Source organism: Diceros bicornis, chromosome 10, assembly GCF_020826845.1.
Source record: "Diceros bicornis minor isolate mBicDic1 chromosome 10, mDicBic1.mat.cur, whole genome shotgun sequence".
NCBI lineage: Eukaryota > Metazoa > Chordata > Mammalia > Perissodactyla > Rhinocerotidae > Diceros > Diceros bicornis.
In genome coordinates, this window is record NC_080749.1 from 66,686,311 (window position 1) to 66,712,829 (window position 26,519).

Consider the following 26,519-nt stretch of genomic DNA (forward strand, 5'->3'; position numbering starts at 1 on the left):
GCACCATTCAAAGTCATACATAAGAGTATGAAATATTTTTTTAGTGAATGTATATTTTGATCCTTTAAAAATTATTTTGTTAATTTTTCTATAAAGGTCTCTCAGGTAATTCTTAAAAACTCAGTTACTATCAAATTTTAACCATGGAGATAAAAATTAAAAGCAAAATATTGTTATAATGGTTACAAAAATGATGTAAGTTAGAAATATATAATACTATTAACTAACGTCTGATTAGTTTTTGTGTGTTTATCAAAGAATTTTTCCATATTAACATAAAGCATATAAGGTAATCTTTTTTATCTTAATATTGTTTTGAAGGTGTTATTGAAATGAATTTTTTACACATCAAACAATACTATAATATATACTGGTGAATGTGAAGGTTCTCATCAGTATGCTAGGGTGTTCACTCCTTTGAAACCTCATTATATCCTAGGCGTCATTGGTGAGTCAAGTACATACACCTCGGACATTTATTTAACATAATTTTAAAAATTACAGACCCAATTCTAATTTCTTTTTATTTTTCTGTTATTCCAATTTTTTCAACCTGAATGAATAGTTGTATATATTCTAAAAATTTACATATTTTAACTAATAAAATAGTATTTTGGCATGTGCTAAGACATATTAGGAGAAAAAGACATTGTAGCAATAACCAAAAGCATATTTCTTAAAGATAACTGAATATTACAGGTAAAACATATTTCAGCTTACATTATTCATGAAATTTCTCAATTCTGTGTTTCATTTTACATGTTTAGAACTGGCTTTAGACTCTGTGCATTGATTTTATGATCCCATAGGGTAACAACATCTAGAAAAAAAATTCTAAGCATGCACTGATACTCTGATATTCTCTTATCATTAAAGAATACAAACTTTAGAATATAATATGAATTCTTATTTCAAACTTTCAAATATGACTTTGCCTAATCACCCTCAAAATTCATTGTCTAGTGTTTTTCAACAGTATTTTTTGAAAATAAAGATTATAAACCATACTATTAGTACAGTTATAAAAATTTAATTAAATTATGCAAGAAAATTTTGAGTTTTTGGCTAGCAATTAAATAAAACTTAGAGAAGTTTGGGGAGTTCCTTATTATAACGTATGATATTAATTTGATATTAACTTAATACCATACCTCCTTCTAAAAAATAATCTAAATTAAAAATCATGCTATTTTAATTTTTGTTACTAACCCATGGCATTGGGTTAGGCATTTAATGTGTTCTTTCCCTTTCCTCCTCTAAAAACACTTTTCCCATTTCTACACATGCATCAGGAAACTCAATACATTTAATGATTGAAAGGAGACTGGAAATCAGCTACAACATTTGTAAAGAATCACAAAAATAAGACTTAATTGAAATTTCCATTATTTGGAGAAATTTGTGGAAAAATTGAGTAGAAAATTATGAAGGAGTTACTCAGAATGAGTTTGTAGTCCACTGCTAATGTGCCAGATTATGGGTGATTAAGCACAGGATTTCTCCGTTGAAGGATATTTTGCAGATGATAATTTCATTTAGGTAAGAAAATACATATAAATTATGTCAATCAATATAATTCGAACTCAAATCTGACATCTAATTTTTCTCGGCAACTGATTTGTGATATCTCTATACCAACAACGTCTTAAAGAGACACTAGTTTCTTAAATTGCCCAGGACAGTCTGTACTGTTGAAAGAAGCGTTAACAGATGTTTCATCTCAACATTTCAGTAAATTTTATCCTGGAAATTCTTTTTTTTTTAAAAAATACCCACTTTAATTTCTCTGTTTAATAATCTGATATACTTATTTGGGAAAATTTTGTTGTTTTTCTTTATCCACAGTTATCTCAATATCACACCCTCCTTCCAAAAGTGTGCAGAGGCATACCAGACAAATTGAAGTAACACATTCTATTAGCTGAAGAGTTTTGAAGTTGGAGTTAATATAGAAATCTCAACATTTTCTCAACCCTAGCTGTTTTTTTCCCTTTGTAGCCCACCCCATGATCCAATACAGCAGAAACAGTTCAGGGTTAGCAAGAGAGAGACTTAAACACATCTGGCAACAACGAACAATGAAAATTCCATTAGTTCAATAGTAAGAGATATATGTGTAAATAGAGGCAAAATGCAAATAGAAGACAAATGTAATAAATCCTAAGTGTTTACTTTTCTTTTAATTCTCCATTGTGTTCAACTACAGAGCCAGTGAGACTCTGAGACCCCATAAATAGTTATTCTTTCATCCCTTTCACAGAGTACTGATTATATGGAAAGTTTAAAAACCCTTCCTAGGGGAAAAAAATGTTTTCCAGCTGTCAAAATTCAATCCTAGCTAATAGTAGCTAATTTTAAAAGGCATTGCTCCTTGATTTTGTTTTTATTTATTCAGAAGCATGCTTTTAATCCATTTAGATTTTTATTACTCGCTAAATTTATTTTCTAGAATATCACTGTACATAATATTATCTCATAGTAACAGATTTTGTATACATCTTGGGGTAATACACTCTAGTTTCTTTAACATGTGAAACAAATGAAAATACGTTTCAACATCATTTCAACGTCATCAATTAAATTCTATAGTAGAAACGTCAAACTACATGAGAATACTACTCAGAATAAATATATTTATTTTGAGTAATGTACTTACCCAGCACAGCTCCTAAGGAAATTCTTGGTGCAATATTCTTAGGATGGAATCTGATTTTCTGAGATTCCGCAGGAGAGATTTACCCCCAGGCAAGGTGGGGAAGAGTGAGAGCCTTGCGAGGTATCCTGCAGGCAGGGTGAGGTCCAGTTAGCAGAGCTTGATGATCCTAAAGCAGGAGTGACACTCTGCTGGAGAGAGAGGGTTGTTCTGAGTAGATTGGAAGTGTTGTCACATTGTATGTGCTCAGCAGCAGAAGGGAAACATCAGAGCTTCCTGTTACATCACTCTGACCCCGCCTGCAGTTAGTGTTAGGTTACTTTCTTTCTCAAATAGCATACCCCAGGAAAGCAGCACTCCTTTCTTATTCCGAGACAAGAGCAAGAAGCAGCCTGAACAGACAGAGATCATAAGCTGTATGAATACATTGTTAGCAGCAAAAGCTGGCTGGATTTCACCTTGACTGAGTTCTGTTAGAACTTGCCAAACAGAGCTGCCTGTGATTTAAAGGAAATCTGAATATAATATTCTGCTCAGAGAGTTAAAGGAGTTAAGGGAGTGTGTGTGTGCGTGCATGTGTGTGTATTGAATTATACTTTACAAAGCATCGAGGAAATTTTTTATCTAACGTGTCTATCTTCATAAATGCATACAGAAAAATAATAACTGCATCCATCATTATTAATTCTATGATCCAACTCTTATTTTGGGGGGGCTCTGATAATCAGAGCTGTTCCTTGATCTGTTTTCCACAGTTAAATGACGAAACTTTATCCTGTAGGTTTTTAAACTTTTTTTACTCTGTTCATTACATAAGTATGTGTATATGTGTCATAAACAAAACCTTTGTGTGTGTGTGTGTTGTGTGTATACATATACATATATGTAGAATTATTTTTCATTATCTATAAGTATACGTATTAGAGAAAATAACCTTTTGCGAATATATTCATAAATTTAAAATAATTGCACATATTTTTAAATATTTGACTTAATTATGCTATCACCTATGAAATAAGAAAGTAATTTATACTACAACATTTATATCTCAAAGTAGCCTTAACAAAAATGCAGGTAATTTATAAACATAATATTATGAAACAATGTAAAATATGTAACATACTTTAATATTTTAGAAAAAGTTTTGTCTCAAAACACAATTTTATTCTAAATGTGTTTAATGAATCATTGGAGATTATCTGGGAAGAAAGTTTTAAATTTGAAATGCGCTTGTCTTTTGATAGGAACGTAAATGTGTGAGATACAGCAATAATTATAATTGCTGAAACCTAAATAGCACTGAAAGTCACTTAATTTATCTGGGTATCAATTTTCTCATCTGTAAACCAGAAGAGATGGATCAAATAACATCTAAAATCTCTCCTATCTCTAAGACTTTACATCAAGAAATTACGTAACATTTAGAAATAGATAAGATATTGTGATGATTATTCAATTCTTAGTGAATCTGAGATCAGAGGCGCTGAGAAACTGGTAGTTATTGCAATTCAGGAACAAAAGGAGATCCTCAGTCTTTGTAGACTAACAGAGGAAGACAAGGCAACATAAATTAAAGGGATATCATGTTTCTGAAGCAGTATGCTCCTGTTGACATTTTTATTACCTGGATCCATGGAAGAAACTTATTGCACAATCTTTGATATTAAGATCAATAGGATCAAGGTCAATAAAAATACATACATTTAAAAAATAAGGTACTTACCAATCTCTATCAGTTGTCGTTAAAAGACTTGTAAGAAACTGTGTTATACCTATTTGGTTATCAGGAGATAGAAAATAACCAGAGGAGTTAAATTGCCAGGTTATAGAATATTGTATTTCCAGTTGTGGCTTGGTTTTGTTTTGCTTTGGGAGGCGGCTGAGATGTACTTCATTTTGAGCTATTTCCTTCAGCCCATGAGAAGAAAAGTCGATGTTGCAGAGTATGGCTGGCTCCACAAACAGTGGTTCTTTAATCAGATATTCCCAGGTGAAAGCTATATTGAATTCTGCTGTGGAGGAAGCACACTGCCCAGGGAACCACTAAGAAAGAAGTAGAAAGCACTGGGATTGGACCAAGAGACGTGAAATTCAAGTCCTGGTTCTGCTACTTTCTAGTGTGACCTCTGGCAAAACTTTTTATGTCTTGGTGTGTTCATTTTAAAATTTAGAGCAGAATCAAATACTAGATTTTAATATCTGCATGATCACTATGTCTTCTCATCGCCTATGTTTGGTGTAATATCTAACTCCTAGAAAGAGATCACTCTACAGCTTTGAATTTGTTATGAAAAACTAAAACTTTTCCCAATAAGTTTGCAAAAGCATTAATGTTTTTTTCCCAAAGATTCATTGATTTCATTTACAGTAGTAAAGTCTAGTGAATGAAAACGTCTATGCTTTGAACTTATGTCATAAGACTCTTAAATCAGTGCTCTTTCTCCTCTACTATACGTCAAGTGCTATACTAAATGGGAAGGCTACTAGAGGTTATAGTGTTTATATTTAAATTATTGGTCAGGCACATGGTTATAGTCCATGAAGACTCTTGGATAATTTTTATCAGTATCATCTATAAGCCTTATTTAGAAATAACAAGCAAACCACGTCCCACTAATCAGATCCTTAAGAGTTGCCATTTCATAAACTCCAGGTGAAATAAATGGCTTGAAGACTTCCAGGAAGCCACTTTGGGTACAGAAGGACAAGTGAAAAGATGGATAATGCAAACTTCTCAAGTACACACTGAAGCATGACGACAAGTATTTGGAAAAATGCAGCAGAACAAAATGAAAATATTTCAGTAATCACTGAAGTGATTCTTAGCCAGTGTGGCATTAATCAATACATTAATTCAGCATTACGTATTTCATATATATATATATATATATATATAAATCTTTTCCCAGAACAGATTAACGACACTGGTTAATCGTTTAATAAGTAGGGATCGAGCCTATATTCTGAGATGGATACTGTGCTAGTTGTATTGGAGAGTTATGGAAAAATAGGATGTGTCCTGCTATCTAGTTGTTTACAGCACAGATTGACTAGCACATGAGGAATCAAGTGCCAAATTCTCTGCAATTAGCAACTAATCCTGCCAACACAGAATCTAGATGTAACCATGCAGAACACTGTCGATAAGATTTACTACAGAACTGAGGAATGATGTATAAATGAAGAATGACAGATATAATGATAAATAGTCATACTTGTCTATTTCAGAATCCTACACACAGGATTGTGCCCACATTTGTTGTCCCATGTAAGGCTCACAAGCACTGTAGTCCCCTAGTAACGAGTACCGATTACCATGGGAAATGCACTTTGACTCACACTCAGGAGGAGACTAACTCAAAATCTCTGGATTACTGTTTATATTATTCGACTAAGTTAATCAAATTAGACAAAAAATGTGGTTTGACCAGTTTAGTTCTCTACAGGCTGGACTGACCACTCATTTTGAATTCATGTGGCTACTGCCTTGGAGCACAGTTCTGCCACAAAAACAAACAAAACACTTTTACATGAAACATTACGGGCAGATGGTCCCTGGTGAGAGTGCAAGGAAGAACTTTAAAAATGATTTCTACAAAGTTTTTCGGGTGTTGTGTTGTGAGTTAATAATTCCTCTGTGTCTCAATTGTCTGAAAGTCATCACTTACACTCGGAGATAATTTATGCAGTCAACAAGATTATGTATATCATGCTTTATTAAAAATGCACCAATAATTTGAGGAGAAACATAATTTTTGTAATCTTGACATCAAAAAATTCTAGTAATGAAATAAGTTGACCCGAACTTTTATTATTTTACCTAGCAATTGCTTAGCATATTCAAATTATTTCATTTCTAAATGAATTGCATTTAGTAAAAGGACCAGGATCCAATGGCTGGACCACTGTGAGTGAGTATGCTATTTTCTATTATTAAAATCAAAGGGCTGATTTTTCACTCTGTGTGCACAATTTATCATCTTGAGGGAAATCATAATGTTTGTCATAATGTAAAAGAATTTTAAAATATTTGCAATGCATATGAATTTGAAAAGAGCAGAAAACTTTAAATTTGAAATGAGTAACATTACATCAGGTCCATGTATAGATAAACAGAACTATTTTACTAGCCTATAAATATTATTTCTTTTAGTATTTTATAATGTGTTTCCCCAAGAGAGTCAAGCAACATATCAAAAACAATTGGCTAAAAATCTGCCTACTATTTTTGTTGATTCTTATTAAGTTCTGATGGACTGGATCTTCCAAGGAACTCAACATTTTCTTACGGATATTCACGAGTGTTTGAGCGTCTCCTCCCCAAAAGGGGTAACTGTTCCTAGAATAAAGAGCTAGTTCTAGCAAATGCCATAGATGATGGACTAATTAAAAATGAATTTTTTAATACAGCAAGATTGTAAATGCTCACTTAAATGAGGGTACAAAATGAACTTCTTCAAGGTTAACACCCTTAATTAGGGTGATCATATGGCCAAGCTTGCTAGGACAGTCCCAGTTTTATATTTCCACACTGGAAAGTGTCCTAGTTTAGATGAAAAATTATATACAGTCATCCTAGCCATACTTATCCATACTGCATTGACAAGTGGACATAAATACTGAGAGTGAGTGAATAATTCATTTGGGAAATTGGAATCTTCTTTCCCACAGAGTTTAAAGTAATTCTTTCTACTTTTAGGATAGTGTTAGCTGGCATCGAAAAAGATGCTCTTTTCATCTCTGGATATGTATTTATTGTGAATTTATTTTGATATGTTTTTTATTTGCTAAATATCAATCTTCATTTTTAAAATAAAGAGTTTATTTTACTTTGTGTTTATACGTGTTGACCTAAGTAGCATTTGATTAAATGATTGTCTTATATTTTGCTTAAAATTTAATCATTAAGTTCTAAAGATGCCAAATAGTATGAATGTTTTCCCAGTACAGACTATTTTATTCAGCAACTGTTGTCATATTTATATAACTTGTAAAATTATTAGCAATTTCTACTTTTCTCTTCAATAATTCACTCTTGTTTAACATCATTCTATTATATACAGTGAAAGTTTTTAAATATAAAGGAATGTGGAACTATATATAATGCATATATTAAAGAATAATACAACCTATTTGCCTGAGAATTCTTAACACCTTTGAGAAAGTATCAGATCCTTTTTATACCGAGTTTTGAGCAGTTGGGTATCTACAGTCTCATCCTGCCATCTAGTGTTAAACATTCCCAAATTGCAAAAAGTCTAACTGAAATAATAATGAAATTCTGTCTTTTTCTCTCTAATGAAAAAAATCCCAACAACTAGGGATGATTCTTAAGAAAACATTCTGATGCACATGATAACGAGAGTTATAATGGGCAGATTGTAGGCTTACAACCTTATTGTAGGCTATACAATGAAAGTATCAATTGATATATATACAGCGAAAAGAAGATACACTTCATAAAATATTTTGATGCAAAGGCAAACAATATTTAAATAAATGTTAAAACATAAGTAAAAATTACAAATTAAAATGACATACCATCTTTTGTCTTCCAATGAATGTATATATTACATATACATGTAACACATATGTAATATATATATACACATTCAAATATTTGAAATTATCTAACTGGACAACTCTGAAGTCCATGACTACGCTAAAGTGAATTAAATCCTAGGTAACTGATCAGGAATATAAATCAGATCTTCGAAAGCTCACAACAGTGTGAAAAGTCTCTCTCACATCTAATAAGAAAGGCCCTCTATATCCGAGCATGAAAAGTATTTATTCTACCACCATATATTAGAAAAAAAATCAATTATTAATTGGCTGTAATCCTGTTCTGGCTTAATACAGCTGACATTTGAGAGAGGCAGTATTTGGAGACATATTAATTACCTCCGAGATCTGTTTCTATAAATATTTGTATCATCTGAAAGCAAAGTGTCTGAACCATAGCCATCCACTGAACACATTAATTGATCATCTACCACTTGCCAAGCATTTGGATGGATGCTGGGAGTAGAAAGTTTGGTAATGGGGACATAGTCCCTGTTCTCAAGGAATTTACTTTCTCTCCTTAGGTAGACATTTAGAAAAACATACTTATTTTTGCTCATATGGCTCAAATACTCATATTGCTAAAAAGCAATATGTTCAATGACTGAAGGTAGGATGGAGGGAGAACATACTTCTTGTAGAAAAGAAAGTAATGATTACTCTGGAACCTAAAAGACAAGAAGTATGAGGCATTCCACAGATTAGAAAGAAGTCTATTCTCAGTAGGGCTTCCCAGAAGCAGAGCTTGAGAGAAAAATTTGAGTGCCCATGATTTACTGAAGGAGAGCTCTTTAGACTTGAGGAAAAAGCATTAAAGGAGGGAATGAAGCAGGATTGGACGGAGAATGAGGTGAGCAAGCATATGGTCTCAGTTAAAATCTAGATTTGGCCTAATCCGTAGAGTAGGGCTCTGGAGTGTAAATTGCATGTCAGAGTTGTCCTCCCTTGATGCAAGGGAGTCTGTCTTTAGTAGCTCTTTGTTAGTCAGTCACTGTCACTATGGGAGTGGGGAACATAAATTCTGGGCAAAGTAACTACCATCAGCTGAAGATAATTTGGAGAAGGATGCAGCTGGGAGCTATTAGCAGCCAGTTCTCCCAACAACTGGGAGATGAGTGCACCAGCTCAATAAAGGACGTGTGGGAGGGCCACCAAAGCAGAGTTTACTAGGAAGACTATTGCAAGTAAAGGAAACCTGTTCAAAGTCTGCACCTAGATTGCTCCTAGAGTCTGGAGAGCAATGAGCATCAAGAAAGTCCCATGCGAATGCATCAGGACGTAGAATGTAGGGCCATGTAGATTGTGGTAAGGCATTTGTATTTTACTCTATTTACAATGAGTCAGGCAATCCAAATCAAATTTTATGCTTTGTTCTGCTGCGGCTAGGTGGGGCTGGGGTGGTGGGGCTGGGGTAAGAAGGCGAATATAAAACACTTTCCCTGGGAAATTTTCTGTGTCTTTCTGCAAAGTTATTAGTTGAAGTTAATGTCCCCAGTGTTAACCATGGTCCCTTATATATGGTATCCTTCAAATTCATTTCTCATAGTATTGTGGATATTCAGGAAAAAATGCTGCAACTGCAGGACTCTCTTTTTTAGATTAATTGTAAGGAATCATAAAAACAAATTCAATTTTGGGTTGTATTAACAATAGTGTATCTTTAAGTACTTAACAATATCTAGTAGTCCTGTTGGGTCTCTTTTCCGTGTTGGGTGAAGTTGAGGAAGAAAAGTAACATTGTTGATGACTGGCATTTTTCCAGAAATATGCTATATGCTTTAGAGATTTTCTTAAACTCTGTGAAGAGGGAACAGAATCTTAGTGAGTTTACATAACTGGAAATTGGTCAAACTAAAACTTGAAACCTAAGTTGTTTAGTTTTTAAACTTGTCCTTCTTTACAATGTTATTAGCAAAATATTTAAATCTGGCAAACTACTTCGATATTTTTGGAAGAAAATTATATGAAATATAAGTCAAATTATATTGGTTACTGAGGCTTCAGTTAGATAATTCCACATTGAGAAAATGAATATAATGAGTATTAGCACAATATTCAGCAAATTTCTGTTAAAGCATCACCACCATCTTGGCTATTTTTCTTTTTAAACATATTTGTATTCTGATTTCTATCCAGCTCACACATTTCCAATATTATTCATATATGAATGATAGTGTAAGTTTCTGAATATTTGGGAGGATGACACAAGAAATAATGGTGGTCATTTTTTAAACTTAAAATTTCCTGGAAACATAAGACATACTTAAATATTTTAAGATGAGTCTTACATAGGTTTATGAGAGAAATAAAAAGAACATTCACTGATTTTACCCTTTTTTACCCATGTTATAGAAGTTTTCATATTAAAAATATTATTAGCACCTCTTAGGCAATTATCTCAAAAAATTATGAACATTTAAAAAATTCTCAAACATGTAATTTTTAGAGTTTCCTCAATTAATCTTGTTAACAGTAAAACCACTTATGTTAATCTCATTTCTCAGTTATAAAATTATTACTTTAGCAAACAAAATTGACCTAAAATTTCCTACTTTGACTTTCACTTGCTTGACTTATTTGAATAATTGTTGCAGTTCGGAGACTATATTCTAAAACTCTGAAATATTAAATATTCAACAAATTGTAATACTAATAGCTGTCATTTTATTGAATACATACGATGTAGCAAACACTGTGCTGAGTACGCATGTGCGCTCATTTACCCTCACAATCATTTCACAGACAAAGGAGACAGGATTAGGGATACCAAGTTTTACTGGGCTCAAATCCAAGTTGATTTGAATGCGAATCCTATGCTCTTTATTACTGTATTTGCTTGGGTGTTTTTTTTTTCTTACACAGTCCTTAAAATATTCTTTATTTGCCTCTGACAGTTTATTGACAGCCAGAAAAAATAAGAGAAGCTGTGAGATTTACTGGACTTTAAAGGTCTTCTCCCTAATTAAATGGTCCTGTGTCTGTGTGTGTGTGTGTGTGTGTGTGTGTGCGCGCGTGTGTGTATAGCTTGGAAGGAGAAAAATAGAATATGCAAAAGGTTAAAGAAAAATTTTCCTAACATACTTAGCTTTACAATTCTAAAGACTTTCTCACTGAACAGTGGCAGATATTTTGAGTAAAAAATGGTAATTGTTTATTCATCTCTAGAGTAGCAATTTCTTGGCTAGATGGATCGTTTAGGTAGCTCACAGCTGTTCACATTTTGAAACTCTCTGGAAATTTCCCTAGAGTGATTTATAAATTTTATGGAACATTCTGTTGAGAGTGGGGAATATGTTAAAAAAAGAAAGACTATTGGAAAGTCAAAATTCTTGCTTTCTGATTCCAAAAATTGACTAAGAAGAAGGAAGTAGCAGTTTCCTCTGGCTTCTAACTTGAGAGCACCTGCAGCTTAAGAGAGTTCGGTACATTGGAATTACACCCTCTGTGAAAATACAGATTAAATATGGATCAAAACCCCGAAGAGACTCAGATTCATATTTGACTTAGCTGACGTTATCTCATAATGAGTGAAGAACAGCTAACTATCAGTAATGTGGGCAGGAATGTGTTAATGTTGGCTACTTAGGATTTGCTCAAAACTTATTAGAACAAATGGTAGTTTGAAATAAAAGATTTGGTACTAGAATTAATTTATTCACTAAATTTTGCTAGCTCGTTTAAGAATGATTTCAAAAAGAGATTAAATACTTTCAAAATTGTCAAAACTTTTCATAAGCTTGAAATGCCTTGATGACTTAGGGTAAATCGGAAGCGCATGTATTATTTTCTCTAGAAGGCACGTAGTCTTGAGTGTGGGGGAAGTTAATGGTTCAGAAAATGTTTCTTTTTTTTTTTTTCAGTCGTAAACAAAACCCAAGTATTAAGGCATTCAGAGTCTCCCAAAGTGAGTGGGGCCCCCTGTAAGGTAGTAATTTGGAAGCTTCTCATATAACCTTCTGATGTTTGGGGAACGATCAAGCACTGAAAAAGGAAGTGTGTTACAGGTGTAGTCAGTTCGGATATGACAGGCTGCATCAAATATAGTGCAAATATGCACCTTCATATTTGAAGGAAAATAGCAGACCACTGAAAACGACCCCCTTATGCTAGGAGGGATGTGGGTTATTACTGAGAGAAGAGCCTGGCTAAGGTTGATTTTTGGTTTTTAATCACAGAACATCTTTACAATTTTTGACTTACCGTATATTGGTGTTGGATGCTTTTAAATAGAGCATTCTCATAAAATCCTGAAATGCCAAAACTGGAAGAATTCTTATAGGCAGTCTAGTCCAAAACACTCATTCTAAATATGAGTAAATATGGAGCCAAAGAAATTTGATGACAAATTCATCCACCAAGCAGTAGCAGGATTGGTACGAGAAACCATATCTCTTAGTTCACACTCCAAAACTATTCCCCAAAGCTCTGATGGAAAGTGAAAGCGTTAAATAACTTTGTATTTATTTTGATTAATTTTTATTTTTCAGCAAAGCACTACAGGCACGTAATTGAAAGATCAATTAACACTAAAGTGAACAGCTATTCTTCACCCCTCAGACTTCACATCCAACTTTATTCTGGCTTCCTTCCATCCTTGCCGTTGAGAGGTACAATTCCTTTTTTATTTCTACTTCTCTGTATGTGACTTATTCCCCCACACTCTTCCCTGTCCTTTAGGAATTTTCTCTTCATCACTAGTATGTGAGATTTAGTGGTGTGTGTGTGTGTGTGTGTGTGTAGAGGGTTTGCTGGGTGGGTTTTCCTTTGTTGGGTACAAGACACCATTTCAATAAAAGAAACCTGTGTAATTTAGTTCTATAACATCTGCCCCCTCTCTATTTTGTCTCTTCCATTTTCTAGACCTTCTATTACTTCAAGATTTGGCTCCTGAATTGATTGCTTAATTTTCTCATTTTTTTCTATCATTTTCCTTTTCTATGACTTTTTCTTTCAGTAGCTTAGAGATTTTCTTCTATTTCTTGATTTTTAAAAAAAAATATTTATCGTATTTTAATATTTTTTCTTCATAATCTAGTGTTCTTATTGTCTTCTTTCTCTGAGAATACTAATTATAAGAATTACAATAAATAGAAAAATATTTAGCTCTTTTTATGCCCGTCAACAACCTATTTGAATTTTCTCTATGGGGTTTTTTTCCTAAAAGTTTTTTTATACATCTTTTGTGGGATTTACTGTTAGGTACGTTACAGTTTTCTTCTATTGTGGCTAGTACATATTTTCTATTATTTTTCTGTTTAGTTACAGAAATGCTATTGATTTCATATGTTGAAATTGCATATAGTAATCTTACTGAACTCCAGTATTACTTCTAATTGTTGTTTTAGATTCTCTTGGATTTTCAATTATGACAAGCATATTATATGACAATAACCATGATATAATATTTATACCTAATTATTGTTTCTTGTCTTTTTGCTTTGGCTGGAAAATTAAGACTACCTGGATATGTTGAATACTAATGGTAATGGAGAGCACCTTGGTCCTGTTCTTGAGTTTAGTGGGAATGTTTCTAAAATTTTACCACTATAATGTTATATGTTATCACATTGGTAGACATCCTTCATCAAATTAAGAAAGGTCTCTTCTCTAGCTTGCTAGAAGTTTTTAATCATGAAACAAGTGTTGAATTTAATCAAATAATTTTTCTTTATCTATTGAATATAATAATTTGGCTTATATTTTTTTCTGTATTTTTCATTACAGTAAACAATGATCAAATTTGAACCATCTTTATATTTCTTACTAAAACATCAGTATTACTGATTTTTCCTTTTGCCTTAGATTCCAGTATGACTCAGAAAATGTTTCTTTTGATTAAAAAAATTTGATATTTACATGAATTTTTGCTTTATTTTTAATTGGAAAAAAAACTGCATTACTATATTATTTATCTTAGTTACTGAGTTTTTTTTACGTCCCCTCAAATTTTGTGCCTGGGACAAGTGCCTCTCTTGCCTCACTCTAGTCCAAGCCCTGCCAGTCAGATCACAAATTTCAGGTAGTGCTTATACCAACTAGATATCTGGGAGTGGACTTGTGAATCAAACCTGGTCAATCAGAAAGTCACATTTCTTTAAACATGGTGTTGGGGTTAAGACTTTTGGGTCAAAGAGAGTGAGATTAGATTTTTTTTAAATTAAGACTTCATTTTTTTAGAGCAGTTTTAGGTTCATAGCAAAATTGAGAGGAAAGTACAGAGTTTTATCCTATATCCTCTACCATGTACACATGCATAGCCTTCCCATTATCACCATCCCCCAGCAGAGTGTTACATTTGTTACGGTTGATGAGCTTACATTGACACATCATCACCCCACGTCCATAGTTTACATAATGGTTTTCTCTTGGCGTTGCACATTCTATGGGTTTGGACAAATGTACAATGACATATTTCCATTATTATGGTTATCATACAGAGTACTTTCCTTGCTCTAAAAATCCTCTGTGCTCTGCCTGTTCATCTCTTCCTCCTCCCAGCTCCTGGTAACCAATGATCTTTTTACTGTCTCCATAGTTTTGCTTGTTCCAGAATGACATATATTTGGAATCTTACACTATGTAGCCTTTTCAAGTTGGCCTCTTTTCCTTAGTAATATGCAATAAGGTTCTTCCATGTCTTTTCATGGCTGGGTAGCTCATTTCTTTTTGGTGCTGAATAACATTGCATTGTCTAGATGTAACACAGTTTATCCATTCATCTACTGAAGGACATCTTGATTGCTTCCAAGTTTTGGCAATTATGAATAAAGTTGCTATATATATCTGTGTGCAGGTTTTTCTGTGGATATAAATTTTCAACTCCTTTGGGTAAATACCAAGGAGTGTGCTTGCTGGATGGTATAGTAGGAGTATGTTTAGTTTTATGAAAAACTGTCAAACTGTCTTCCAAAGTGGCTGTATTTTGCATTCCCACCACCAATGATTAAGAGTTGTTCTTGCTCTTTGCCAGCGTTTGGTGGTGTCAGTGTACCTGATTTGGGCCATTCTAATAAGTGTGTAGTGGTAGCTCATTGTTGTTTTAATTTGCATTTCCCTGATGACATATGATGTGAACTATCTTTTCATATGTTTATTTGCCACCTGTATATCTTCTCTGGTAAGGTATCTGTTAAAAAATCTTTGGCCCATTTTTTTAATAGGGTTTTTTGTTTTCTTATTGTTGAGTTTTAAGAGTTCTTTGTATATTTTAGATAAAAGTTTTTTTATCAGATGTATCTTTTGCAAATATTTTCTCACAGTCCGTGGCTTTTCTTCTAATCTCTTGAGATTGTCTTTTGCAGAGGCGAAGTTTTTAATTTTAATCAAGTCCAGCTTGTCAATTATTTTTTTCATGGATCGTGCCTGAGGCCAGGACTTTAATTAGATTCTTTGAGGTAAGAGAGTCCAAACTTTTCTAGAAAACTTTACTCTGAGAGGATGTGGGCCTTAAATTTTGGAAGTCATTTTGAAACCCTGTGAGATTAGGAAATAAAGAGAAAAAATATTGGGCAGCAGAATCAGCGGCAAAGACAGTCTGAGTTTTGATGATAATATGAGGCCCTGAATCCACCCATACTGAAGTAAAATACCTCTGGCCTTTTCAATCTTGTAATCAAATATATCCCTGTTTTGTTTCAGACTGTTTGGGCCAGAATTTTTCTCATCTGTGATGAGGAAATCATATTCATTGTCCTAATGCTCTATTTTATTCATTGTATTATGTGATTAAATGTCTGAATGTCTCTTTCTGTCTCTGTAAAATGAATTGCCATGTACTACTCCCTTTAAAAGTGGTCTGAATAATTCTACCCAAGGCACCAGCTATGTGGTTATAATAGTTCACAAATTGGGCTAGAGGGACTGACAAGATCAAGATTTCCTGTTCTGTATAGCAGAATGCAGGAAAAGCAATTAAGGTGTGTCCATGCTAATGTCCTTGAGAAAGAACTGAAAGTCAAATGTTGGAAAAACTAAATATAAATGTTAATTTCTTAAAAAAACAGACAAAAGCAGGAGTAGCTGACAAAAATTCAAGAAGTCCGTTAACTAGTGGCTACATTAGTGTCAGTTTCTTCCTTCTTCTGGTATGGAGAGTGGCCAGGCCAACTTCAATAGTTAGGATTGGAAGTCGTTTATGTATGTATAGTTATGATATATATCTAAATATACATGTCATATTTATACAATTACATAAGAAATGATTGATAGACATATAGATGGAATAGAGTAGATGTAGAGTATTTGGATTGTAAAGCATAGTATACTAATTTGTTTGAGAAATAAGAAATCGTAATACGTGGATGCACATTTATAACTGAAAGGGGATTATTAGCAAATTCCAATTAAAAGAGGTAAGATAAAAGTGGACTGGAACTTGTGAAACATTTTTTTCTTTGTCTTTGGGCTTTTTATCTTTGTGATAACTGAAGAACACTAATTTTTTTTTAAGTATAAAAAATTTCATGAGTATAACAGTCATACTTTATTATTCAGGATATTTTATTTTTTATAATGTAAAAAATAAAATCATTTGAGCTGTTTTTAACATGACCTGTTAATTTTGAACAAAGTATAAACAAAGTAGGTAAATACATGTGTATGATGTATAACGTAAATCTATATAAAATTCACAGTTAGATGCATTTTATTATGCAAAACAAAGCAAGACAATACCACCAGAGGGCTTCTGATTTAAAAACGCAGTAAAAATAATATTCACATGCATTAAACATTGCAAACCATTTCAGTGTATCTCTTTTTTTGACTAAGTAATAAATCCATGAATGGTTGTTGGAGAAAACAATTAGTCAACTCAGCAATGGGCTTGGCAACTTGCCACTTGATGTAAGGAGACTTTACTCTTTATCTAAAGGTATTGCTATCCATGTATAAATGACAACAGAGCATATTTCAGAAGGGATTTTGATTTCTAAAAGTCTCGAAATCCGCAGCCAAGATTCAGTTTAAAGTAGTTACTTATGTACTGAATATTTGAAATTAAGATACAAAATTTTTCTTAAATGAACAAATTGACACTGTTTTGTAATGATATAATTTTTATGCCATAGGATGGAAATGATTTGTAATTGTATATTAGGATTTTTATTCTGTCTCAAAATGTAGTGATTTTATAGCTCACATCAGTTGGACCCTGACTTCAGATGAATGATCTGGAGAGGATCAGATTTTTAAATAGGAAATCAGCGTGAATAAGATGAGTAATTAAAGATATTTTCAGTGAACAATGAATACTCTTTTAACTAAATTGAAGTAGTCATGAAAGAGAGTAGTGTAGTTAAGTTCAAAATATATATATATATATATATGTATATATACATATATATATATATATATATATATATACACCAAAATAAATTGTGGGGGATGGGGTGGGGTCAAGTACCAACTGGTGAGTCCTTGAATGATTTTGAGTGGTGGTGAAATATACTGAATTAATTCTTAGGAATTAAATCAGTACTGATGTGAAGAATGCAGTAGAGGTAAAAAGCCTTAGAGTTGGATGAACTTATGAAAAAGGAAGCAATAGTGTTTGGAGACTGATTAGATGTGGTGTATGAGGGAAAATAAGAAATCAAGATAGGGTTCAAACTTTCAAGCCTGAGGAACAGGTAGAATTATAATACTGCTGCTAGAGAGTAGTCATTAAGCTAAACTAAATGGTTGAAGTGGTTAGTTGTTTCTAGATGACAAGTTCAAATTTAAATATGAAATTTGAAGTGAACAGTATAGAAACTGAAATGTGTATGATGAGGCTGTTGAGATGCTGGACTGCACATGGCTCAGCAGAGAGGGAAAGGTACGGATCTGGATATAGTGAATTAACTTCAGAGAAATGTCAGTTAAATCCCTGAGAGGGAACAGTGCTTGGATTTTCTAGTGGAATCTTCCTTGCTGATAATTTTTTTTCATTTTCTCCAGAAATAGCATGGCTTTTTTTTTTTTTTAAGCAGGAATTACTAGTTGCGTTGTGTGTATTCATTTATCCTAATGATAAATCACCAGATTTCAGGAGGCTTAAATATTATTGCTATTTTTGGTGACAGAAAATTTTGTCAAACAATAAAATTAGGAAGTACATAAACAGAATTTCTTTTTGATTGCCATTAAAAACTTCCCTTTTCCAACAAGTTTCTTCTCCTCGTGATCTGTCTTTAACAAACAATTATTCAACTATCTTTACTGATATAACAGGCCATAAGCAAACCAAAAAAGTTAAATCAATCAAAATCAGGCAGGCACATGACAAAGAGTTGAGTGTTCTTTGTTCAAATATGGTTTGGCTCAAGATTGATCGAGGTACTACTGGTTAGTGCTAAAGGAGAGAACACATTGTCTAGGGAGGGAAGCACGTGATAGAATTCAATTGTTACCAGCTCTTTCCAAATGTACAATTGTGTGATCTTTGTCAGAAGAAGGTGCTTGTCACCATTTTAGATGTAAAACCCCAAAAGTGCTTGTTTTTTAATAGCTGTACTTCTTAATCTGGGCATAGGCTATAAAGAAGATCGTCATATACATGATCAAAACAAATAAGTGACAACATAATCTCAAATAGATGATCACTAAACAGAAAAATGCACTCATTTGAGGTGGCCAGCAGTATGATAATTTGTAGTTAAATGGCAAATAGTTAGGGATCAAGAGAATAAGTAAATTCATAGTAGTCAGTTAATAAATTATAGCCCTAGAATAAGCAAATGTATTAATAGCAGGTAATATATGACTGGAAATTCATGCAATTTTAAAAGGATTTTAGGAAAGAAAAAAATCATAGTGAGAAGCTTCATCTAAAATATTTAGTAGAATTAATATTGTAATAATATAACAAATTTATATCTTTTTAACAACAATTTTTTCATATACTATTTTCACTGGCTGCTTCTTTCTTTTTCTTTTGGTTTTAATTAATCTTTCTTTCGATATTCTTTGGATGAAACCTACAAAAGGAAGAGAAACAAATTTATGCATGATAAAGTAACATAATAAAACATTTTATCTAAAATTTCCTCAAATTATCTTTTAATATTTAAAACCAAAAAACTGATTAGTTTAAAAGCCTTTAATTTTGTCTATGTCTTTGTGTAGAACAATCTATTGCTAAAGAAGTCACTTTGCATATATAAGAGTTAGCAAAAATGGATAAGCATGTTGCTGATTTTTACTATTTATCTTCAGTTAGAAATTCATGCTCATTTTATTAAAAAAGTGGACATGTGGCTGTAGGCGGTTAGTGGAATTATAGGTAATTTTTATTTACATATTAATACTCTTCTCTAAACATGCATCATTTTTCTATTCAGAAGAAAATTAATAAATGCATTAAAATTTTGTGTATTATAAGAAAGCCTAAAGCTATTTTGGTATAATTCTTTAAAATGAAAGCTTCGTATGTAAATATTAAAAGAATAAAACATTTGATTTGTTTGAAATTGATTCTTTTTCTATGAAGACATTAAAAGGAATTGCAGCTTACATATCCAGCAATATTATCTAAATGTAATTGAAAAGGGGACAGTTATTAGCTAAATCATATTACTTTGTTTCTTATATAGATAGAACTAATTTCAGGATATTTTTCATAGATTAAAATTCATTCGTAATTTCAATACAATTATTATCTAAAACACTAGTGAATTAAAGGGAAGAATGTCTTCTATACCTTTTTTACAAGTCTTAAGACACGCCTTCTTGGAAGTAAAATTGTTCTCGTTCCCTCCACATCCACTGTACTTAAATGGGCGGCATTTCCCAATAATTGAATTGTAGTAGAATCTGCTCTCATTGGCTTGACACAATCCTCTGTCTGCTGGGGTCAGACACCAGGAGGGGCCATAAAATTCTAAGAACATCAAGAAAACATGGTAAGTCATGTATGATAGTTAATCTGAGACTTTCATATTGTTGTTTATAGATTAGTCTTGTGGCATGTTTATGTAAAACACTAATCTGAATGAATAAAAGTAGTACTCAGTAAAATTCATGTATTTCCATTCCATGAAAATGCTTAACCAATCTCCAAGTGTCCCCTATACTGAGACCTTTCTCCAATAAATTAAAAAGTACATACATTTGCTAAAGAGAGGTGCTATGATTACTTTACATGAAAAGACTAGTTGTACGTAATAAAACCACTATGCAACAACTTAACTTCTGAAAATTTGTTAACCATATACATTAAAAAAAACTATCAGTGTTTACATATCATTTGTTCATGAATGGTCAACTTGGGAAAAAAAAGTCCTGATGAGCAAAATCCTTATTCGTCGTACCATACAAATACTCAAGCTGAGGCAGAGTGTCTTCTCTTGACTAAAAAGAGTCTGAATGATGTAACAAAATAACAATTTAAAGTGCAGGGTGTAGTAAATTCTAACTTTCAGCTTCAGAGAAGGAGCCCAGAAGAGATGGTTTGACTTAGCAATCAAGTTTTCTCATAAAGCGAAGCATCAGTTCTAAATGACTTAGATGTTTTTGCAAAGGAAGGAATATTGCTAAAGCCAGTAAAATAAAACACAGGTTTAAACCAGAGAGACAGGCTGGTCTGTCAATGAGACTAAGCACTTTCAAAAACAGAAGAAAAAAAATGCAGCTAGGGTAATAAAAGGAACACTCATTCCCTTAAGACAAAGCAGAGAAATAGATTCAGCCCAATGGTTGCTTTTAGCTCCTTTGGGAATTCCCGTCAGTGAGGGGAAGCTGGTCCCCTTTAGCAGCAGAGCTAAATTGCTTGATATTAGTAAACCCATATTGCAGATATGTTGGTGGATGGTGAGGAATCAGTAGAAGAAAACTTCAGTGGCTTTGCCAAAGAGTGAGATGTGGGGCAGCAAATGCAGACAAAGAATTTGCTGGATATTCAACACTGGCAGAAAATAGAACTTTGAGGAATCCAATAGCCAATGAAGGCAAATAAGTTGAGCTGAAAGGAAGAAGTGATCTGACGGCAAGCAAACCCCGGATGAATAGACTGTAAAAGAAAAGAAATAAAACAAAACAATTTGAGGAAAAAAATGAATGAAATCTTAAATTGATATACACATTTTACCATCCCCTGCCTTCTAGATATTTAAATAAAGATTAGAGTGTCTTGATATAATCTCATGTGAGAGAGAAACTCTGGAAAATAGAAGGAGTGGGAATAATATGGGAGGAATATGAGAAGACATTTTAGAAAAGTGATATTCTGTGTTAAAATTCAAGAACTGTAATCACAAAGAATGTGAAGTTTTATTTAGGTCTTTGAGTAGGTATAAACCTTTGATTTTAAAAGAAACTCTTAGGATCTGTAAAACTAAAACATTATTCAAAATCATGTAGTCTAATTTATGTTTGAAATTAAATAGAAATTAATTTAAATATATTGAAATTAATTAAATAATTTAATTATTTAATGAAATTAATTTGATAATTTTACCTCATCCTATTTGGGGATTATAGTGCGTGATTATTGCCATCACAAATTGCAATTAAAATGTATTTGGTGAGAATGTGTGCTTAACTTTCTATAAAATGTTGAAATGTCTTCTTACCAACAGTGGTTTGTATAAGAAGAATTTTCTAACAATCTAGGAGAGATATATTGTGACTGCGCCCTACTATTCGGCAAACTTTTCCAATGTGTGTGCTATGGATTCTCATCAGCCCACAGTCTAGAATATGAGATGGTTATCAGTTGCCACTACTTCTATCTCTGTGAGTTTCCAAAGTCATCACTTATGTTTAGGAACAAAAGAACTACCCTACAAGCAATTAGCCCAATTTGAGAAACAGAAAAAGAAGAGGAAATTGCTATTTTTTTAATTCTCAGAAAACATCTACAGATGCTTCATAGTAGATGTGTATGGTGAAATGATATGACTTATACATCAATTTCACTTTAGCATTTTGTACACAAGATATATTAGCCCAGTAAGTTGCAGACAATATATGTGGATGTACTTGTAAGTTGGACATTTCTTTACAAATGTTAGTTCTTATTGTCTTAATAGCAATGCACTACCTAAAGTTCCTTATTCTAGGACAGAGAGAGTTTTCTGATAACATGCAGCAAATTCATTCTTCTTTTCCCCTAACAAACAACTTATAGTAAACCTGGTCCCATAACAAAATCAAGGCTATTTCAAAGTGAGGGCAAGGTAGCCTGGTACATTTGGGCTACAGTTCCTAGACTGGAGGTAACAAGAGAGGAGCCTCTACTATCATAGGCCAGGAGTCTGGAACACCAGGTAAAAGCTAGAAGCAAAATGGGCTTCTCCAGTGGGATTCAAAACCATGGCGGATACACTACAAGTTTGGCGGAGAGATATACTCTAGCTTCTGTCTTCTTTTAGCCACCAGGTCTTCCAACAATGTCTGCCACTGGCTAAACCTACTCAGAAGCCATGGGAAAGGGCTCCCTATAATATGGGACAGGGCAAGAGGAAGGTAGGGGACTGATTTGAGAGCAGACAGTTGACCAGCGCAGATGCCATCAGAAAGAGTTTCACTACCAGTTAAATTGTTCAAGGCATCAGGTTGCCTCTACATGAAACTCAGTGACTTCTGAGTGTCTGGCATGCTGCTTCTGACAGCCTGGGATCTGGTGTGCAGACTTGAATTGTCTCTCTTTCCAGACGTCTGTTTGTGACTGACCTGATGACAGCTGTTCGTCTATCTCACTTTATTTGCCCGGATTTTAATCGCTATCTACACAGATCATCAAACACAATTCACCTTTTACCCAGATCAATATTGTGGTTCCTAACACTAGAAATAAGAATATTTCGATAATGCATTAAAATTTGAAATTAATCACTAAGGATGTTGTATTATATATACTTAACATTTAAAAGTTTTTAATAAATAAATAAATTATCAGCAGTTGGGGGGTCTTTATAAGGCCATTACTCTTCAGAACATGAATTATACCTGTAAACTAATCCATTTCTCCTAAAATCATTTTAACTCTAAGCAGGAATTCTATCATTGGGTTACTCTAGCATAAGCAACAGTGGAATTAAAATGACGAAGCATATGGTTTCTCAAGGATATTTTAGCTCTAAGATTTTTTGAGTCCTTGATTATCATCTTTTCAACTCCAAAGGTGAGGAAATTAAAATTTTTGTACTCCAGGATGAGATAAGCTTGACTGTTTTCAATTAATATATTTATTCTAGATAAACATAGGCACTCACCTATTCAAAATCCAGACTCTGATATCTACAATGAAAGAAAATATAAAGGTTTTGAAGTAGTTGAACAACGTGATTTTATTGGTCTAGATTATTCACAGAAATTTAATATAGAATAAAAAGACACTAACCTGACTTCTGTTCATTTTCCAAAGGGAATTTAATAACCAAATGCATTCTGTCTCGATCTCGCCATTAATAACAAGTTGGATAGCTTCCATTTAGAGGGTCTAGGATAAGGTTTCAGAATTCAGGATCCGCTTATTTTCTGCCAGGAGCTGCCATGATCTAGCGTGACTGCTAAACTATAGGTGGCGCTTCAAAGTCAGTTTTATGTGTAAAGTGGTTTATGTAATTTTTCTTTAAAACTTATACAGTAAACTTTGAATCTTATGCTCATTTTGAATTTTTATTGCAGTGTCTTTCTTATTGTTCCCATTTTACTGCCTAGTTAGGTTTTTATTTTACCAGCCAAATTGGGTTTCTGAACCACCTCATGACTTGTGGAGTAAATTATTTTTTGTCTTCTGAGACTGCTTTAGGGAATTGAATAACAAGTCTTTCCTTTGAATAATGAACTTATTTTCCTGTAATTTTGTAGTGAAGAAAATAAAAATTTTAATTTTCTAATTACAAATTATTATTGTAAAATGTTCAAATAATACAAAAGTATAGAAAATGAAAAACAAAAGTTCTCCATAATTTGGTCCCTGCCCTTTAACCATTATCAATGGTTTGGCGTTTATCTTCCCGCAAATTGTTTGCATATGCGAACATGTATTAGTATACTGCTCTGTCTTATTATTCTACTTGGTAATATTTTGTGGATGTTTCCACATTTTTTCATATATATACTTCATTCTTTTTAATGTATGCACAGTATTTTATTTTTTGAACTGACTACAGTATATTTAGTCAATCCGTGACCTATGTATATATAGATTATTTCTATTTTTTCAATTTATATTTCTACATTGGTGTTTAAAAATGCCTAAACATTTTTAACAAAACGTGGACCTTACTCTAATGCATTTATTTACTAGACATTGTCTTTTTTCTCTCTCCTCGTACCCACAAAAGTAGAAGGGTACTATGTAGGACTAGTAGTTGCTCGTAGCTCCTAAAATGTTCTACAAAATATAATTTACATAGAATCTAAGACGCCTTTGATTTTAAGATGCGCCATTATTTTATGTACTGCTTGTAAAGAAAGAAAAAAAAACACAATTACGCTATTATACACCATCAGTTGTAAACTTCATTATGATTTAAACAATGTTAAAATGTGGAAAAAGATGCATCTTAGAATCATTAAAATATGATAATTTACCTTTTTATGTCAACACACTGAACTTAAACACATACATACACACAAACGGGAATGGACATGGTATATGCTCTCCATTGGGCAAAAAGCTGAGAGGGAACGCAATCAGCTGGAAAGATGATTACTACAGGGATGTTTTTAGCAGGTAGCGAGCTTAGCAGGTGACAACTCTACAAAATAGATTCTTTTATGCTGAGCTTATTGTATACTGTTGGGATCCTCCAGAAGCTACTTCCAGTCTTGTATTTTATTTACTTCGTGTTGAGTTGGAAAACAAAAATAGCAAAGAAATATTAAAAGAATGTTCTAGAATGTTGACAGTGATTATCTGCAATGGAAATATGGTTGATTTTCTTCCTTTTTCTACTTTTCTATTTTTTCCAAGTTGTCTGCAATTATAATGTTCAAATTATATAATAAAATATATAATAAATATTATAAATAATATTATATAATAAAAATATTTTTAGAGTGATCCCAGTGTCCTGGGGTCACAGAGAGAAGGCTAGAGATTGGAATCTGTTTCTGATTGGGAATGGAGAATAAACCTGTCACCTGTAAATTTGCTCTTTACGGATAACAAGTCTGTACTACTAGAAAAGCATGTGTCTCTGTTCACTAACAGGAGAGAAGCGGCGTTAAATGAGCAGAAACTGACATTCCATATAGAAGGGAAAAGAGGGCAGGGAATGGGAAAAGGAATGCTGTGGAACATTTTTTTTTTTCCTTTTTCTGTGCATACTGGGCCCCTTTGCTGAGGGCGAAATGTAGAAGGCAGGCTGCCAGGGCATTTGAAATTGAAAGTTCATGGGGGGATAGACTGTAAGAAACCTTGCCCAGGCAGGCAAGTCTCTTACTGAAAAGGAAGAAGAGAAATTGGGTAGATAATAATTTGTTGGGTTGCATTTCTTTGCCAGATCAAAGTTTGCAAAGTTTACAAAGAGTTTCCAAAGTTATCTTCATCCAGGGATTTTTCTAAACAAAGCCACCAATAAAGCACGCCATGGTAAAATGACAAATTATGAAACTTATGAGTATAATTTACTCTAAGATAATTATGTCTTATAATACATTAGAAAAACTTTTCTTCATGTCATATCTGCAAAATTGAAAACTCGATAAGATTTTAATAAAAGGTGAAAATTAATGTTTATTTAGTCCTTGATCAGCTTTTAAGGAAGAATGACATTTTGATACACTGAGGAGATAGAGGGGACTATGGGTGAAAGAAAGCACAAAGGTGAGAATATTCTTGGTTTGTTTGTTTGCAAACTCTGGGCTATCTGAAGAACAGAGTGCATGGAGAGTCCAGTGGTATACAAATCTGGAAAAGTAGATTTAGACCAAATTAAGGAGGTCCTTGAATACTACGATATTTGGATTTTATGATGTAGACATTCATAAACCACAGAAAGTATTGAAAGATGAAAGAGACAAGTTCTGCTCTTTCTTGATACATGAAGCAAACTCAACCACGCATGGGTAGGTTGAATCCAGTAGGAGACTTGCAATAGAGGAGAATATAAGGTGACCCTAACTAAAGCAGTTACAGTGGGGACAGCTAAAATTAAGCACCAGATTGAATGTGGGCAAGGGAGAGAGCTAGAGAGAAGATAATTCAAATATTTCTAGAGTGGTTGACTTTGAAGATGCAATATTTTTTGGATGTATTATGAAACATTATAGTATAAAATATAGTCATAATGGTTTCATAAGTTGTAATTTTATCATGGCTTTCTTGTGGCTTTAGTTGGAAAAATCTCTGAATGAAGATGAAATTGTG

At 33.0% G+C, this 26,519-nt stretch overlaps 2 protein-coding genes across 5 annotated transcripts in view; both read right to left on the reverse strand.

The window, feature by feature from the left end:
• Positions 1–2,851, reverse strand: part of CALCRL (calcitonin receptor like receptor) — a 102,657-nt gene extending 99,806 nt beyond the window's left edge. For both annotated transcript variants that reach the window (XM_058549389.1, XM_058549388.1), the window contains exon 1: positions 2,657–2,851. The gene's annotated coding sequence lies outside the window, so the exon portion shown is untranslated. The remainder of the gene's footprint in view (positions 1–2,656) is intronic.
• Positions 2,852–18,938: 16,087 nt separating this feature from the next.
• TFPI (tissue factor pathway inhibitor) overlaps positions 18,939–26,519 on the reverse strand; it is a 99,689-nt gene continuing 92,108 nt past the window's right edge. For all 3 annotated transcript variants that reach the window (XM_058549390.1, XM_058549391.1, XM_058549393.1), the window contains 2 exons: positions 19,899–20,078; positions 18,939–19,176 (listed from right to left, as the gene is read on the reverse strand). In XM_058549390.1, the coding sequence (XP_058405373.1) occupies positions 19,070–19,176; positions 19,899–20,078 (287 nt within the window). In that variant the 3' untranslated portion in view covers positions 18,939–19,069. The remainder of the gene's footprint in view (positions 19,177–19,898; positions 20,079–26,519) is intronic.